A 19,057-nucleotide genomic window follows, 5' to 3' on the forward strand; every position below is an offset into this window, starting at 1 on the left:
CACCGACTTTGCTCCTTCAATTTGTTTCTCCTTTTTTCTTCTTCTTTCAAGATTAATCTAGGTAGTATGCTTTTGTTTAGTTTTCTAGTTTTTTCTTATTAGATATTTATCCTAGGTTTGTACAAGATATTTCTAGATTACATTTAATATATTACTCCAAGATTTTTCTAGATTAGTCTTTTCAACACTCCCCCTTAATCTGAAAAATCTTGAACACCGAGTTGTCTTCGAAAATGGAGGAATTTATCTGTTGGTAGTGCCTTGGTGAATATATCAACAGCTGATCTCCCGTCTTGCAGAATTGTAGCTCGATCTCCTGTTTCTCGATCAGTTCTCGGATGAAGTGATGTCGTATCTCGATATGCTTCGTGCGACTATGAAAGACTGGATTCCTTGTCATGGCAATAGCTGACATATTGTCACAATGGATGGTTGTTGGATCTTCCGTGTCTTGCCGTAGATCTTGAAGAATTCTCCTTAGCCAGACTGCTTCACATGCTGCGCTTGTGGCCGATATGTATTCTGCTTCTGATGATGATAGTGCCACCGTTGCCTGTTTCTTTGATGACCAGGAGACGGACATCGATCCTATCTGGAACACGTATCCACTCGTACTTCTTCAATCATCAATGCTTCCAGCCCAGTCGCTATCTGTGTAGCCTGTGAGCTTGTAGCCGATCTCGGACTCGTACATTATTCCATGGCTCTTCGTCCCTTTGATATACCTGAGAATCCTCTTTACTGCTGCAAGATGTGTCTTGCTAGGTTCACTCATGAACCTAGAGACAATGCTGACTGCATGTACTATGTCGGGCCTTGTGTTTGTGAGATAGATGAGAGATCCAACCATGCTACAATAGAGCGATGCATCTACTTTCTCCTTTCCATCATATTTGGAGAGTTTCTCATTCGTAACCATTGGTGTCGCCATTGGCTTGCAATCGCTCATGTTGAAATTTTTGAGCATATCTTCAACATATTTCTCTTGTGAGAGAAAAATTCTTCCTGGACTTTGCTTGACTTGCATGCCAAGGAAGTATTTCATAGCTCCAAGGTCGGTCATCTCATATTCCAACATCATTTCTTTCTTGAAATCTTCGATCATTTTTTATTTAGTGCCCATGTAGATAAGATCATCTACATAAATGCACAAGATGAGAAAATCATGTGGCCCTTGGGCCTTGATGTAGAGTGATGGCTCACTTGGGCTTTTTATAAACCCATTTTGAATAAGATAGCCATCAATATTGCTATTCCATGCATGAGGAGCCTGCTTGAGCCCATATAGGGCGAAGACGATACACCTTTTCTTCCTTGCCTTTGATTACATATCCTTGCGGTTGCTCAACATATACTTCCTCTTTTAGCTCGCCATTAAGAAAAGCACACTTGACATCTAATTAAAAAACTTGTAATTTAAGTTGAGCTGCGAGTGCAAGGACTGACCTGATTGTCTCCATTCGAACAACTGGAGCATATGTCTCGTTGAAATCAACTCTGGGTTGTTGTGAATAGCCTTTTGCTACTAGGCGAGCTTTATATTTTTGAATGGAGCCATCTTCATTGTACTTGATTTTGTAGACCCATTTGAGGCCTATTATTTCTTTGTCTTGTGGCTTGTCAACAAGCTCCCATGTGCGATTCTTCTCGATCATCTTGATTTCTTCATTCATGGCGTCAATCCATTTTTCTTCTTGCGCCGCCTCTTGGAAGCTTTGTGGTTCACTGGCAATGAGGGCCATGATAGCATGATTACATTAATATTTATCCAAGTAGGCCGGAGGACGCCTTGGTCGTTGTGATCGTCGAACTTCTTGTGCCGGACTTGATTCTGGTGTTGAGCTTGAGCTTGATGGTGACCTTGGGCTGCTCTGTGGTGATCTTGGGCTGTTTGGTGTTGATCTTGAACTGCTTGGTGTTGATCTTGAACTGCTTGGTGTTGATCTTGGGCTGCTTGGGCCTTCACCTTCATCTAGGCTTGAAGATGGAATGACTGCTGCAGAAACTTCTAGATCTTAAACTTCTGGATTGCTCTCGTTCCATTGCCATTGTGCTTCTTCGTTGAATATGACATCCTTGGAGATGATCAACTCCTTGGATTCGGGCAGATAAAGACGATATCCTTTTGACTCGTCACTGTATCCAATGAAGATACATTTTTCTCCTTTTCCGTCTAGCTTATCCCGATTCTCCTTCGGGACGTGGGCATATGCAATGCACTCGAAAACTTTGAGGTGCTCAACTCTTGGCTTTCGTTTGTGCCAAGCTTCGTATGGCGTCATGCTTCTTATTGCTTTCGTGGGAGACCTGTTCAGGATGTAAATAGCTGTGCGGACAGCTTCTGCCTAAAAATGTTTAGGCAGATTTTTTTCCTTGCATCATACTCCGAGCCTTTTCAGCAATTGTCCTGTTTCTCCTTTCTGCAACACCATTTTGTTGTGGTGTACGTCTCACTGTGAGCTCCTTTTTGATGCCGTGCTCTTTACAGAATTTGTTGAATTCATTGCTTGTGAATTCTCCCCCACGATCGGTTCTTAGAACCTTTATTGAATGCCCACTTTGTTTTTCTGTGAGGGCTTTAAATTGCATGAAGTGGGATAATGCTTCTGATTTTTTCTCCAAGAAATATACCCACATCATGCGTGAAAAATCATCAACAATCAACAGAAAGTATCTTTTTACGCCAAGAGACGGATTCTTGGTAGGACCCCATATATCAGCATGGACAAGCTCTAATGGAGCTCTAGCCCTCCAAGATTAAGTTGGAAATGGTGATCTATGCATTTTGCCATAGATACAACCCTCACAAATTTTCTTTTCATTAGTGATTGGTGGTAGCCCAATCACCATTTCTCTATTTTTTAACAGTTTTAAACTGTCAAAATTTAAATGCCCGAATCTCAAATGCCACAAGGTGGACTCATCCACTGTTGTGCTTAGGGCAATGTTTGACTCCAATTGCATTTTAAGTGGAAATATTTTATTTGGAGCCATTTTAGTGGTAGTGATTAATTGCCCTTTTTTCTTGTCATATATGTGGCATTGATTATTATCAAATTTTACCATATAGCCCTTTTAGACTAATTGGCCCACACTTGGTAAATTTTGTGCCAGCCCATGAGCATAAAAGACGTCGGGGATGAATTTAGAGGAGCCATTTTTTGTTTTAACAACAATTGTTCCCTTTCCGGAAACTTCTTGATTACTCCCATCACCAAGAGTAATTTGTGATTTTATATTTTCATCAAGAGTTACGGTAGGGAATAGATTTCAAGCCTTAAATCCCACTAGCTTGAACCCCATTGTGATCATACACTAAAGTACGGTGGCGTCCAAAAGGGAAGAAGATAGAGCAAAAGAGTCGCCAACAAGTTTTAGGAACTTGTAAACCGTTCACGAGGTGAAGGTTACACCCCTTAACGATCCAAGAGATCGTCAACTCCATAAGGTCTAGAACCAAATAAGGGTTCGGGGGTGAAGGTACAAATCCAACCTAAAAGAGATTGAACCTGCCCTAATAATAGGCCTCTACTTTATTATGATCGTATTCATGTGCGCTTTTTAATTAACATGCAATCAATAGGATTAACCCTAAACCTGTTTATCTATGTTGGTTGAATATTAATGCACAAACAAATCTATTATTGGCGACCACTTGAATTATAATCACATTAACACTAAACAAGATTATTAATTATCTTATTAATCGTGATTACAAGTACCAATTCCCTTTAAACATGCATAAAAGGTGTGATCAAGCAATAAAAATAAATATAATATGTATCAAGCAACATAATAAAAATAATCAGTATCATGAATAATAAAATTATAATCATAATAATAATCATCATAAATAAAATAATCATCATAAATTATAACAATAATAATATTCATAATTATAACAATTATAATCATAATCATGTTCATGTTAATACAAAAACATAATTATAATAGCAAGATCCTAGGCATGATACTAACAAGATTAATAACAAACCCTAGCATGTCACTAAGCAATAAAAATCAAATCTTTAACCCTAACATGATACTAACAATCATAAGTATTAGGAAGAACATAGGAAGCATCATAACAATCATATTTAATATTAAAGTTACCCTAGACATGATACTAGGAATATCATAATAACAATGTAAACATGATTTCTACATCATAATATCAATTAAAACCATTAAAGTACTTACTTTGATGCCTCGTACCTCTTTCTAATAACAAAATACACACGTTAGTAACTTCAAGGAAAATAATAAACAAAACAATTAAATTAAATAATTGAAATAGAGATTTGGGACCAAACCCTCAGAAATTAAAACCTTTCACGTCTAGGGCGAAGGCAACTTCGAATATGGCTAGGTGTTTTTAGATCTTGTGAATGCGGAATTTTGTATATGAAAACAAAGTTTAAAAGAAAAAGAGAGAATGCTAATTAAAACTGATTGTAGAACTTGTGTATGATGAGAATTGGTGAAGATGATTGAAAACGGAGTTTTTAATACGATATTTATAGAGAAAATCAGCCAAAAAGATAAATAGACAAAATAGAGTCTAACGCACAGAAAACAGGGCTGGCGCCAACCCTGGCTAGCTGGCGCCATGCACCAACACTAGCGCCAGGCGCTAGTGGCTAGCGCCAGGCCTGGTTCCAGGCGCCAAGGCCTAGGGTTAGGCGCCAAGCCTGATTTTAACGCGTTTTCGAAAATCCGATAAGTTTGCCGTACTGGAGGATAAAATCATATAATTTGCTCGAAAATGCTATTTGATTTTGATTAAAACTCTTAAAAGTCAACAAAAGTCAATTTATCAATGCTAATTGAATTAGGAATGAAAAGAACCTTCTAGAAGATTCTAGAAGACTAAAACCATTCCTAATTTCATTAGAAATGATAAATCATATTAGGCCCTCCCCTAGATCATTGGGCCGTACTTAAAGCTCAAACCGGGCCCAGTTTAGTAAATTGGCCATAACTTCCTCAATATTCATCGGAATTGGGCTTATAATATATCGTTGGAAAGGTCTTTGCAAGCCCCATACAACTACAATACTATTGGACCCATATCATGGACCAACCAAACTGGATTGGCTGTTTTCTTAAAATAAGTTTTCAAAAACAGAGAGAAGAGAAAAGAAATTAAAATTATCCGCAACACTAGAATTTCCACACTTTCACTTCATTCGATTATGATTCGACGTCAAAGGTACTCATCACTGGGTTTGTTTTGGGGAGACACAAGTGGGTGTCTACAGAAGCCCCCACTTTGACTGAGTTTGGAGAAACGCGAGTTTCGACAAACGAAAGTCAAAGTAACCGACTTGCTGTTTCGATGACCTCCTGCTAGTTAGAGAATGCCATCCCGCTTGAAAACCGCTACGCCCGTAACTGCTTCCAAATATAGAAGATTTCTTCGCCTGAAACTATCCTCCTCCGCTATGATAATATTCCACGTCCAAGGGAATACCATCGAAGATTGCTTCTCTTGAAACAATCCTCAGCTGTTTGTGACAACTCTCCACAATCTAGGGAACGCCACCTTGCTGTTTCGATGTTCACTCGTCTCTGAACAAAGAGCTTCCTTTTGATATCTTCAATTTCCGCTGTGATAGTCTTCGAAAAGATCACTGCTTCTTAATCCTTAATGCTGCCATGCCAGTACGTCGGCGCTTTGCTGCTTGTAAACCAGTATGTCGGTGCTTTTGCTGTGATGACAATCCTCTTTTCTTTGGGAATAGTTGCCAACACAACTCTTGTATGATGTATGACAATCCGATTTAGGAAAAGTTGTCAATGCCACGTAACAATCCATCCTTGGAAATATTGCCACGATGAAACGACAATCCGTATCTCGAAAAATTCGCCAAAATCCAATTTTTGGAAAAGTTGTCAATGCTTCGTAACAATCTTTCATAAGAACTTTGCTACGATCGATAATCCACATCTTGGAATATAACTCTTGAAAGCAATCCACCTTGGAAATTTTCCAACGCTATGCGACAATCCTTTTAGGAAATTATTGCCACAATTGACAATCCGCGTCTTGGAATATTTGCAAAAAGAGTAGACCGACAATCCACTTCGAGAAAATTTGCCACTTACTGAAATGAATGACAATCCACGTTGAGAAACTTTGCTGAAATTTATGATGAATAGAGACCTACAACAATCCTTTGGGAAATTTTGCCATAGGGAACTGGGTGTATGACAATCCAATCTCGGAAAACTTGCCAGCGATCTATGAATGTATGACAATCCGAATTTGGAAAAACTTGCCAAACAGAGAAGGAGCACGACAATCCACGCTTGGAAACCTTGCCAGGGATGACAATCCAATTTTTGGAAAACTTTGTCGTTTAATAAGAATGCGCGACAATCCATATTTGGAAATATTGTCGTTTAAGTGCTTACTTTTGAACCGATTGTAATGAGCCAATGTTTTAGGCGCTTAAGCTAAGTGAGACGATTTTTTGTCAGGTCAATCACTTACTACGATTGTAATCGAGCTGACTACTAATCATGTCAAATTGCTTATAGGGGCTAACTGGCGTACCAAGGAACCTGAAATTGCTGCATGAGGTCGAAATCACCTTTCTGAGAGGCTTCGAGCTCTGTCGTTGCTGAGATATCTCTGGAGCCAAGAATTGGCGTAGGGTCTTCCCTATTCTGCTGCACCTGTATTTATTTTAGACTACAAAACTTTACCAATCTTTTTAATCATCTTAGGGTTGACCTAAGGTTTAGCATTGCTTGACTCATCGACTTGACACGACTCAAGGTATAAACTTGACTCTCTGTGATTGACTGACTCGAGGTTGACTCGACTCGAAGTGAAATGACACGTGTGACTCGTGACCCGTGTGTGCATATTATGACTCAATGTGACTCAAAAATGCAAAAAGCAAAAATTTTCCGTCATTTTTTTGTGGAGGGTACCGACTTTTTCCCGAAAAAAAAACGTGAAAAAAGAATCGAAAGTGTGAAGATGCATGTTGAATGAGCTTAGTCAAATGTTGTTTGATACTGTCTCTCAAGGTGCAAGGATTAATTCATCCTAGGCTATCTCAACTGTTGACTCAATGATGAAAGTATTTAGGTAACTTAGGCACGGAGGCTAAGCACTTCATACTTCAATGTACAATGACAATTATGATTAATGAGCGATTTTGATATGACAAGGCATGCTTCAACGTTATGTTAAGATTTCATGACAAAGGGTTCCTAAGGGAAGTATATTTGGTCATGTATCTGTGCGGTGTGTGAAATTGACACTAAAGTTAGGCCGCAAGGGCTAAGTGTGTGGAGAAATATTATTTTTAGAAGAGTCAAATAATGGTGACTCTTTAGGCTAGGTAAGCTAATGATATGAGGATCAAGCCCCCAAGTCTAGCTCTAAATGAATAGGGATGAGCATAGGGAATCCCTTGATATGATTATGGTGTAAGTGTGTGAATATGAATGCAGGTTTATTACGGCCGCACCTCGATGTGAGGTTGCCTACGTATCCGTTAGGAATCAGGCCGAACGTAGCTCTAGCCGAGCCTCGCACAAATGTGTATGCCTCAAAAAGGTCTTTTTAAAGGTTGTAACGTGGTTAGGCTAAAGGCTGAAGAAGAAGGGGATAAAGGCTCAAGACCCTAGATAAGCCCCTAAGGTGTGCAACCTTGCTTTTGAATGCTTGAGTTTCTACTCTTTTTTAGCTCTCTTTTATCTTTTGCTTTAGCATCTATTTTATTTTTATAAGTGTGAGCAATCTCGATCATGCTGTCTATCACTCACTTGGCATTCATGTTTCTCAGGCACGGTACCGAGCACTCGATAAGAGACGCAATCTGAGACGTGTTCTTATCAAAGATATTTTCATATCAAAGACATTGGAACACTTACCCTTTTGTACACTTTTATTTATTTTTTTGCTTTTGCTTATTTCTGCTATTTATTTTGATCTTTTGAAATCACTCAAGCTTTTGAAATTGCATAAGTTACACACCATCCCATCTCAAGGTTAGGTAGATATGGGTTGAAGAATAAAGGTCTATCGTTAGACGAGGCTCAAAGTGGTTTATGAAGAAAGGATGTATAATTGAAGGGTGAAAGGAGATATGATGTGGCTACAAGGAGTGCCTCAAATCATTGGTATATCTTGTGTTTAATTCGACATGGATTTTTTTTTTTTTATGCAATATAATGAAATGATCATATATAAGGAAATAAATGCTCATTTTATTAAAAAGGGGAAAAGGAAAAAACTATAAAATTAATCTAAAGGAAAAGAAAAGGTGCCTATGCTAGACTTATAGGGGAAAGAAAAAAAATGAAAAAGAAATAGAAAAAGAGGTCATGAAATCTTGTCGTTGAAGCTCGCCTCTGTCTTGTGTTGTTTGCTCCGACATCATCCAGTCTTCTCGCTAGCTAGAGGCAATGGGATCTTGTTTGCTTCTATGAGATCTTGAATGAGATTTTGAAACCTATAGCATTCATCAGTAGTATGACTGCGCCCTCGATGGTACTTGCAATAAGAGTTTGGATTCCATCTCGAAGATCGATTTTCTGGTGTTGGATCCTCGGTAGGGCCAATAGGTTTGATTAATCCTCGATCGTAAAGACGGTCGAAAGCAGCATCGTAGGTCATTCTAATGGATGTGAACTCTCGCCTCGGTTTCCTTTTAGATCCTTGATTTTCCATGGCTAAGACACCACTATGGTCAAAGGCACTAACATTATTACTAGAGTGGGCGTTTTTGGAAGAAGAAGGATTGTTGTTCTTCTTTCCTTTCCAGCCACCGTGGTTACTATTGTTAGTAGCTTTTTGCTTTGCGAGGTCATCTTCGATTTCAATTCCAATGTCACAAACGGCCTTGAAAGTATTCAAATTGTGTTGATATTTCAAATGCTTCGAATACTTCTCTTGAAGATTCTTGATAAACATCCTCACAGACTCCTTTTCGGTGGGGACCTCAATCATCTTGGCGGAAGTTTCCCTCCATTTATTAAAGAAAGAAGTAAAGCCTTCATTCTTTTTTTGTCTTAGAATCTCAAGTTGTCTATGATCGGTTTCAACTTGAATATTGCACTTGTACCTATCAATGAAAGCGTTTACTATCGATTCCCAGGTAGAGGTTTTCTCCTTGTCAAGGGAGAAGAACCATTGTTGGCAAACGGTTTCAAGAGATAGAGAGAACAGAGAGGGAAAAACCTTCTTATCGATACCCTTAATACTCATTATGGTTTCAAAAGCTCTTAGATGAAAGTAAGGATTATATGTTGCCTTGAATTTTGGGATGTCGTTGGCATTGAACTTCTGCGGAAGAAGATCTTTGTCCACCGAGACCCCTTGTGATGTAACTCTTGAAACTTGTAGTCGCTAGAAAACTTGCTTATACTCTCTTGCATGAGGTCCATCTGTTGTTGCTTCACGGGATCATCAATCTTGAGTGCGAGAAGCTTCAGTGTCTCAGTCACAGTAGCCAGTTGGTTCTTAAGATCATTGACTTCTTCTTGAGTTGCCATTATCTTCTTAGCCTTCCTCTTTTGACGATTCGGTTTATCAAAAATTGAGACTTGAATAAAGAGGTTGTCCTTGATTAATCGCCCTTCTCTCCTTGACCAAGTAGTGTGGAAAAGGAATTTGGGGATACTTATTGTTAATTATTTGACTCAAACTTTATTCAACATGCAATGGATGGAGAAAGTGAAGAAAGATTGGAATAGAATGTGAAGAATATTTAGATGGAGGGATATGAAGAATTAGGAGTGGAATGTACCCCCAACTCAAATGACGGAAAGACCGACTCATGCATGAACCTAAGACATGGTCAAGGTGACATATACTCAAAGTGTATGCTAAGACTAGTGAGTGTTGGTGACATGTTGAGACTCGTGTCATGACCATGTGGCTAGACTATGTGACTAAGACTCGATTAATGACTCGACAAGGTGTTATTGACATCGAAAATTAACCGAATTAATTAGCAAACTGGTTAATTAGACACTAGGTGATGACTCGACCAATAATCCAAACTGTCGGCCAAACGACAGGACTGGCGTCACACCATGGAGCTTGGCGCCAGACGACAGAGCTGTCTTCAGACGCTACACTTCATAGTGTGGCGCTACAGCTCAGACCTTGGCGCCAATATTGGAGCTTCGGTCTGGGACTTTTTTCGGTATTATTAGTCAATCGGGGTATGGCTAAAGTCGTACTAGGTCAATTCCGATTGAAATATTAGACTTTAATGACTCTAATTAATTAATTAATTAATTAATTAGGCAAAGTTCTTTAAGCCATTAATTTATTTAATCTCAACACAAGTCAAACAAACGGTTAAGAGAAACATAGAATATATATGCTCAACAAAATAATGCACAATTAGTCAAGTAGGCACAATATGATGCAATGAGTTTGCAACCTAACCATGGCTCTAGTTCTCTAAAGTTCGGGATATGGTTTAGTCAAAAAGGGTCCATGGTTAATTGTCCGGATGCACCGCGCGGAAGCCTAACCGTGAAGGGTTGGCGCGAGTGGATGGGACACCGCGAGTTTTTTTTAGAAAAAACTCGCTTCCATGGTTTGGTGAATTCAACATCTCGGATGTACCCTTTGTTGCACGGAGCGTTCAATCGGGTAGATAGAGCATGAATTCCCAGAGGGTTATGTCCATATGTAGAACACATATGGGTTTCAGAAAAGTGAGAAAAAAATTCAATTAGGAAGTAGGATCGAGCAAACAATACGAAACACCGGTCGAAATTAGAACGCATATTTCTGGCTCGGTATTGGGGGAAATTGGCGCCAGCAATCAGAGACTGGCGCCAGCTTTTAACTGTAGCGCCTGGCGCCAATACTGGCGTCTGGCGCTACAACTAAAATTCTGGCGCCAAGCTCTGGCCCCTGACGCTACTTCCCACATGCCTCAGCAGCTTTCTGTGCTCGATAAAATTTTCCAGCTTCGCGTGGTGTTATTTCAGTCCTAGTTGTGAAAGACATTCCTCAAATTTCCTACGTGTAAAATCCTATGTTTTTAACTCATTACGGATGGTCTTTCCAATGAGATCTTTTTTATGCATATGACAATAATGTTAATCAAAATTACGCACATGAAATACTTAGAACTTTTCGAGTCTCATCCACTCATTCTAAATCATTGCCGAAACAAATTCAGGAATTAAAATAGAAATCCTCCCCAGTGGAGTCGCCAAAAACTGTAGGGAATAGATTTCAAGCCTTAAATCCCACTAGCTTGAACCCCACTGTGATCATACACTAAAGTACGGTGGCGTCCAAAAGGGAAGAAGATAGAGCAAAAGAGTCGCCAACAAGTTTTAGGAACTTGTAAACCGTTCACGAGGTGAAGGTTACACCCCTTGACGATCCAAGAGATCGTCAACTCCATAAGGTCTAGAACCAAATAAGGGTTCGGGGATGAAGGTACAAATCCAACCTAAAAGAGATTGAACCTGCCCTAATAATAGGCCTCTACTTTATTATGATCGTATTCATGTGCGCTTTTTAATTAACATGCAATCAATAGGATTAACCCTAAACCTGTTTATCTATGTTGGTTGAATATTAATGCACAAACAAATCTATTATTGGCGATCACTTGAATTATAATCACATTAACACTAAACAAGATTATTAATTATCTTATTAATCGTGATTACAAGTACCAATTCCCTTTAAACATGCATAAAAGGTGTGATCAAGCAATAAAAATAAATATAATATGTATCAAGCAACATAATAAAAATAATCAGTATCATGAATAATAAAATTATAATCATAATAATAATCATCATAAATAAAATAATCATCATAAATTATAACAATAATAATATTCATAATTATAACAATTATAATCATAATCATGTTCATGTTAATACAAAAACATAATAATAATAGCAAGATCCTAGGCATGATACTAACAAGATTAATAACAAACCCTAGCATGTCACTAAGCAATAAAAATCAAATCTTTAACCCTAACATGATACTAACAATCATAAGTATTAGGAAGAACATAGGAAGCATCATAACAATCATATTTAATATTAAAGTTACCCTAGACATGATACTAGGAATATCATAATAACAATGTAAACATGATTTCTACATCATAATATCAATTAAAACCATTAAAGTACTTACTTTGATGCCTCGTACCTCTTTCTAATAACAAAATACACACGTTAGTAACTTCAAGGAAAATAATAAACAAAACAATTAAATTAAATAATTGAAATAGAGATTTGGGACCAAACCCTCAGAAATTAAAACCTTTCACGTCTAGGGCGAAGGCAACTTCGAATATGGCTAGGTGTTTTTAGATTTTGTGAATGCGGAATTTTGTATATGAAAACAAAGTTTAAAAGAAAAAGAGAGAATGCTAATTAAAACTGATTGTAGAACTTGTGTATGATGAGAATTGGTGAAGATGATTGAAAACGGAGTTTTTAATACGATATTTATAGAGAAAATCAGCCAAAAAGATAAATAGACAAAATAGAGTCTAACGCACAGAAAACAGGGCTGGCGCCAACCCTGGCTAGCTGGCGCCAGGCACCAACACTAGCGCCAGGCGCCAGTGGCTAGCGCCAGGCCTAGTTCCAGGCGCCAAGGCCTGGGGTTAGGCGCCAAGCCTGATTTTAACGCGTTTTCGAAAATCCGATAAGTTTGCCGTACTGGAGGATAAAATCATATAATTTGCTCGAAAATGCTATTTGATTTTGATTAAAACTCTTAAAAGTCAACAAAAGTCAATTTATCAATGCTAATTGAATTAGGAATGAAAAGAACCTTCTAGAAGATTCTAGAAGACTAAAACCATTCCTAATTTCATTAGAAATGATAAATCATATTAGGCCCTCCCCTAGATCATTGGGCCGTACTTAAAGCTCAAACCGGGCCCATTTTAGTAAATTGGCCATAACTTCCTCAATATTCATCGGAATTGGGCTTATAATATATCGTTGGAAAGGTCTTTGCAAGCCCCATCCAACTACACTACTATTGGACCCATATCTTGGAACAACCAAACTGGATTGGCTATTTTCTTAAAATAAGTTTTCAAAAACAGAGAGAAGAGAAAAGAAATTAAAACTATCTGCAACACTAGAATTTCCACACTTTCACTTCATTCGATTATGATTCGACGTCAAAGGTACTCATCACTGGGTTTGGTTTTGGGGAGACACAAATGGGTGTCTACAGTTACAAAGAAATTTTTATTTCCGGTCATGTGGTTGGAACAACCACTATTTATATACCATATGTCATTTTCCTCTTCTTGAGCATTTAGACAGGTATAAAATATTTGATCATTATTTTCAGTGAAGTTGGCCTCTTCTTTTTGCCGGAAATAACAATCTTTTTCAAAATGAGAGTGTCGTGTACATCTTTTGCATTTGTACCGACAATCTCTTGTATTATGGCCATTTTCTTGCATAATATGCAAAAAGAGCTATTATCTCGGCTCCCTTGATTTTTATAATTTCCTCTTCCCCGACCTCGATTATTAAAAATTTTCTTTTTTGGTTGAAAATTATTTTCATGGCTATTTTTATTTTCTCCATTAGAAAATTTTAATTTATCCTGAAAGGCTTGTTCTACTAGCTGCTCATCAAATCTACGCATTCTTTCTTCATGAGCCAGTAGAGAGCCCATTAGCTCAGTCATGTTGAGCAATTTTAAATCTTTATTAGATTATTCTATGGCAGCCACTATGTGATCAGATTTTTTGGTGAGAGTGCGTAGTATTTTTCGGATTATTTTAACATCTTCAATTGTGTCTCCATTAGATCGAATTTGGTTAACAATATTTGAGACTCGATCAACATAAGATTGAATTGATTCATTATCGGTCATTTGTAGGCTATCAAATTGACCCCACAAATATTGAAGTTTAAAGAGTATTACCTTTTCTGAGCCTCTATATTTTGTCTCCAGGATACTCCACGCCTCCTTTGCCGTTGTAGCGGCCATGATCATAGGTAGTATTGTTTCATCTACCCCACGATAAATTATGGAAAGGGCATAATGATCCCTTCTTATGTTTTGTTTGTATTGGCCTCACTTAGAGGCATCCCAAGAAGCCTCTTCATTGGCATCTTTGGGTTTCTCATAGCCAACTTCAATAATTTCCCAAATGTCTTGGGTGATGAAGATTGATTTTATTTGCATACTCCATTGATCAAATTTCTCCCCCTTAAATGTAGGTACCCAATTAACTTGGGGATTAAAATTGTTTGTGTTTGGATTTGGAATAGGGGATGCCATTTGAATTTATGTGGAGTTGTTGTTATATTTGATTTTGGATGATGAATGGAAAATGGAGGCTTTGGATTAATTGGCTCTAGATACCAAATATTAGAAGTGGAGGAGTGGAAGTAGGCACGTAGTGGGTTGCTAAGTTGAGTATTATTGCATGAGTTGAGTGAAGTGAGTACATGCAAGCTCCTATTTATACTAACTAATGTCGGTTACTTCCACCGACTTTGCTCCTTCAATTTGTTTCTCCTTTTTTCTTCTTCTTTCTAGATTAATCTAGATAGTATGCTTTTGTTTAGTTTTCTAGATTTTTCTTATTAGATATTTATCCTAGGTTTGTACAAGATATTTCTAGATTACATTTAATATATTACTCCTAGATTTTTCTAGATTAGTCTTTTCAACACCCCCTTCATGCTGGACATTGATCCAATATGCCAAGCTTGGAAACCAGAGACCAATGCTGTGTAGAAGCCAAAGGTTTAGTTAGCACATCTGCCAACTGTTGGTCAGGAGGAACATGAACAGTCTGAAGAAAACCATTCTCAACCAGTTCTCTGACATAATGCATATCCCTCTTCAAATGTTTAGTTTTCTCATGAAACATGGGATTTTTGGCAAGCTGTTCAGCTGAAATATTATCACAATAAAGAGTCACGGGTAACTGAACTTTGACTGCTAGATCTTCAAGTAAACCACACACCCATTCAAGCTCACTACCTATAACAGACATACTCCTATACTCTGATTCTGCTGAAGATTTGCTCACAGACCTTTGTTTCTTGGTCTTCCAAGACACCAAATTTGAACCAAGAAACACAGTATAAGCACTCAAGCTTCTACTGCTAAATTGACAGCTACTCCAGTCTGCATCACTGTAAGCCTGAAGTGATAAATCAGAATCTGCAGAATACCACAGGCCTGCATTCATAGTACCTTTTAAGTACTTAATGACATGCAATGCTGCTCTCAAATGTGAAACCCTGGGAGTATGCATAAATTGACTTAAGTGCTGCACAGAATAAGACAGATCAGGTCTGTAGATAAAGGAGTTGAGACAGGAATACAATATTCCATACCAGCATCAGAAATTATATCCCTTATATACTTCTTCTGAGACAAGAAAGTACCCTTAGAGTTCATTGAAATCTCAATCCCAAGGAAATATTTCAGATCCCCTAAATCCTTGATTGTGAAAGCATCATCAAGAGCCTTTTTAATATCACCAATTTGAGAACTTAAAGTTCCAGTTAACAACATATCATCCACATAGACAAGAATGATCAGAAATTCATCATTTTTATGTCTAGTAAACATAGAATAGTCTTGAGTAGATTGTGTGAAAGCCAAAGATTTCAATAATTTGCTCAACTCTTTATTCCACTGCCTAGATGCCTACTTTAGTCCATAATGGACCTTTTAAGTTTACACACTTGACCAGACTTAGCCTTGTCATAACCAGCTGGTGGCACCATATACACCTCCTCATCCAGAAACCTATGTAAAAAGGCATTATTTACATCCAATTGACATAAAGGCCAGTTGTACACAGTAGCAAGAGCTATCACAACCCTTACAGTAGCTAACTTAGCAACAGGTGAGAAGGTTTCAGTAAAATCTTGGCCTTCTACTTGCTATAACCAATAGCCACCACCCTAGCTTTATATCTCTCTATTGTGCCATTAGGGTTCAACTTCACCTTGTAAACCCATTTAGATCCAATAGCTTTCTTACCTTTAGGTAAGAAAGTCAAATCCCAAGTCTCATTGGCTTCCAAAGCCTTCAATTCTTTCTCCATTGCACTCACCCAATTAACATCCTTCTTTGCCTGATTATAAGTACTAGGCTTAGTCACTCTTCTAGAGTTGACATTAAAGGATTCAGATTGTTCTGAAGCAACATCTTTATGAGGCATATATGTTGTTTCAAAATCTTTATATTTTTCTGACAGTTTAACATGTCTAGAAGATCGTCTAGGAACATTTTGTGAAGGCAGAATAGACTGAGAAATCAGAGAAACTGATTCAGCAGATTCAGAACTATCTTCTGCTGAACTGGAATGAAGATGTTGTAGAATAGGAGACTGAATACTACCAGTATCAATAGTATCATGAAAAGAATTTTGAGAAGAATTAGGTGTGACAGAAGACAATATCACACTTTCAGAGCTGAAATCAATGATTTGAGAAGGAACAGGAATAGGACATTGAGAAATCTTTTGATCTTCAGCTTTATAGGGAAAAACATTCTCAAAGAAAATCACATCCCTAGAGACAAACCTTGTATGAGAATTGAGATCATACAATTTAAAAGCCTTTTGGCCAAAAGGATAGCCAAGAAAAATACACTTTCTTGCTCTAGAGTCAAACTTATCCCTATTAGGAGACAGATTGTAGGCATAACAGAGGCAACCAACAACTCTAAGCTCATTATAATCTGGTGGTTTATGAAAAAGAATTTCATAATGAGACTTCCAGCCCAGAACTTTAGTTGGAAGTTTATTTATCAAATGAGTAGCAGAAAGTAAACAATCTCCCCAAAATTTCTTAGGCAAATTAGCATGAAACCTAATGGCTCTAGAAATTTCAAGCAAATGCCTATGTTTTCTCTCAACTCTTCCATTCTGTTGAGGTACCTTAGCAACACTTTTCTGATGTAAAATTCCTTTAGCAGCAAACATATCTAAACAAAACTCCTTCACCAATTCAGCTCCATTGTCAGATCTAATTACTTTCACCCTTTTCTGGAACTGTGTTTCTACCATAGCCAGAAAACCAGCAACAGTCTTCTGAACTTGCAATTTATTGTGAAGAAGGGAAGTCCATGTTACCCTACTATGATCATCAAGTATAGTAAGGAAATATGAAGCTCCATTAAGAGCCTTAACCCTATAAGGACCCCATAAGTCGATATGAACCAGATCAAAAGCTTCTACAGCTCTACTGTCACTCACAAGAAAAGGCAATTTATGTTGCTTAGAATGCAAACATACATCACAATTATATTCATGTATTTCAGAACAATCAAGACCAATAACATGCTTTATTTTGGACAAAGAAACATGTCCTAACCTAGCATGAAACAGAGCAACACTCACAACATCTCTTCCTTTATTACAAATACTGGTACTAGTCTTATTTGGCAAAACAAGACCTGCATCATTGCCATTCTCAACAGTATTACACCCTACTTTATTATCAGCAATAATACCAGGAATTACCTCATTGTTGGAGAAGTAATACAAACCAACTTGCCTTAGTCCATATCCAATCACATTATCACTAGAATGGTCCTGAAAATAGCAACCATTCCTAGTAAAGAACACCTTAACACCAAACTGTTCAATCAACCTCCCAATTGACAGCAAATTATGCTTAAACCCCTCTACCAGCATAACATCATTCAACACTATCTTGTCATTCAATCTAACAGATCCAACCAGAACAACACACTTAAAAGACCCATCAGGTAAACATACCCTAATAGGACTATTAAGTTTCTTCTTATTTATAAGCAGAGATTCATCATAAAACATATGATCACATGCACCCCGAATCTATAATCCACACACAATTTGCTCCATAATCATTCGTAGAACAATTAAAGGAGTAAGTGTCAATACCTGCAAAATTTGCAAATGACAGACCAGAACCTCCAGTAGCATGCTTGCCTTTCAAGGTTTTCATCACCTCTTGACAGATCACACTCAGCATATCAGAATCAATACCACTAGCAGCAGCAGCATTATCCACAGAAAGAGGATCTTCTTGAACTTGTTCAGCATTAACATTGGCAGCAATCTTCTGACCGCCACCAGGATTCTTAGCAGCCTTAAGAGCATTATACCAATCTGGATAACCATGAAATTCAAAACAAGAATCCACAGGATGACCCTTCCCTTTACAATAGTCACACTTCTTGTCAAATTTTTCTTTCTTCCAGTCCTTCTTAATTAACAACATTCTGATTGTTGTTATTCCTCTGAAATTTCTGAGTATGATTCCTCTAAAATCCCTAAGCAGCCATAGCACTGCTCTCACCAATCTGCTCAATGCTACCACTAACCTCCTTATGTTTCTCAACTTGTTGAGCAATAGAAAAATCCCTATTAAGACTAGGAAGAGGATCCATGGAAAAAATGTTTGTAATAGTAGAATCAAAACCACTATTCAAACCTAGCAAAAACTGCATCAACTTATCATCAGCTTCAAGATCAGCAAGTCTCTTTAAGAATTGACAAGTACAAGTAGATAATGCACCACATGTACACACAGGAATCTCCTTCAAACTCTGCAATTTATCCCACAACTTCTTGATTTTTCCATAATAAGCAATAATCGACATATTTTCTTGCTTTAAAGCATCAATTTCTTTCTTCAATTGGTAAATCAAAGGACCATTAGATTGACCAAAACGTTCTTGCAATTCACTCCACAATTCAACAGCAGAATCAAGATAAGCAAAATCATCAGCAATTTCAGCAGTCATAGAACTCAAAATCCAATTAATAACCATGTAATCAGCTCTCTTCCACCTAGGATAATCCTTATGAAACTCATCAGATTTCTTCAAAGAACCAGTAACAAAACCATCCTTATTCTTAGCAACCAAAGCACGTTTAACACTACGACTCCATCTAATGAAATTATGACCAGAAAATGGAACAACAACTAGAGAAGCAGTAGGATTATCCAAATTCGCAATAAAAAGAGGATCAAAATTACCTCCAAAAGAATTCGAGTTCGTCTCAAAGGTCGCATCACCATTACCAGAAGCAGCTGCCAT

General features: G+C 37.7%; 1 protein-coding gene across 1 annotated transcript; it reads right to left on the reverse strand.

Moving 5' to 3' along the window:
• Positions 1 to 18,286: 18,286 nt before the first annotated feature.
• On the reverse strand, positions 18,287 to 19,057 carry LOC145637836 (uncharacterized). The gene has a single exon (XM_081688861.1). It carries the CDS (start codon positions 19,055 to 19,057, stop codon positions 18,287 to 18,289), a length of 771 nt encoding a protein of 256 aa, XP_081544987.1.

Source organism: Chenopodium album, chromosome 1 (genome assembly GCF_948465745.1).
Source record: "Chenopodium album chromosome 1, dcCheAlbu1.1, whole genome shotgun sequence".
In the NCBI taxonomy this organism is placed as follows: Eukaryota; Viridiplantae; Streptophyta; class Magnoliopsida; order Caryophyllales; family Amaranthaceae; genus Chenopodium; species Chenopodium album.

Excerpts from the sequence above, each read along its gene's own strand:
- LOC145637836 (XM_081688861.1), bottom strand. The coding sequence starts at position 19,057 with ATGGCAGCTGCTTCTGGTAATGGTGATGCGACCTTTGAGACGAACTCG.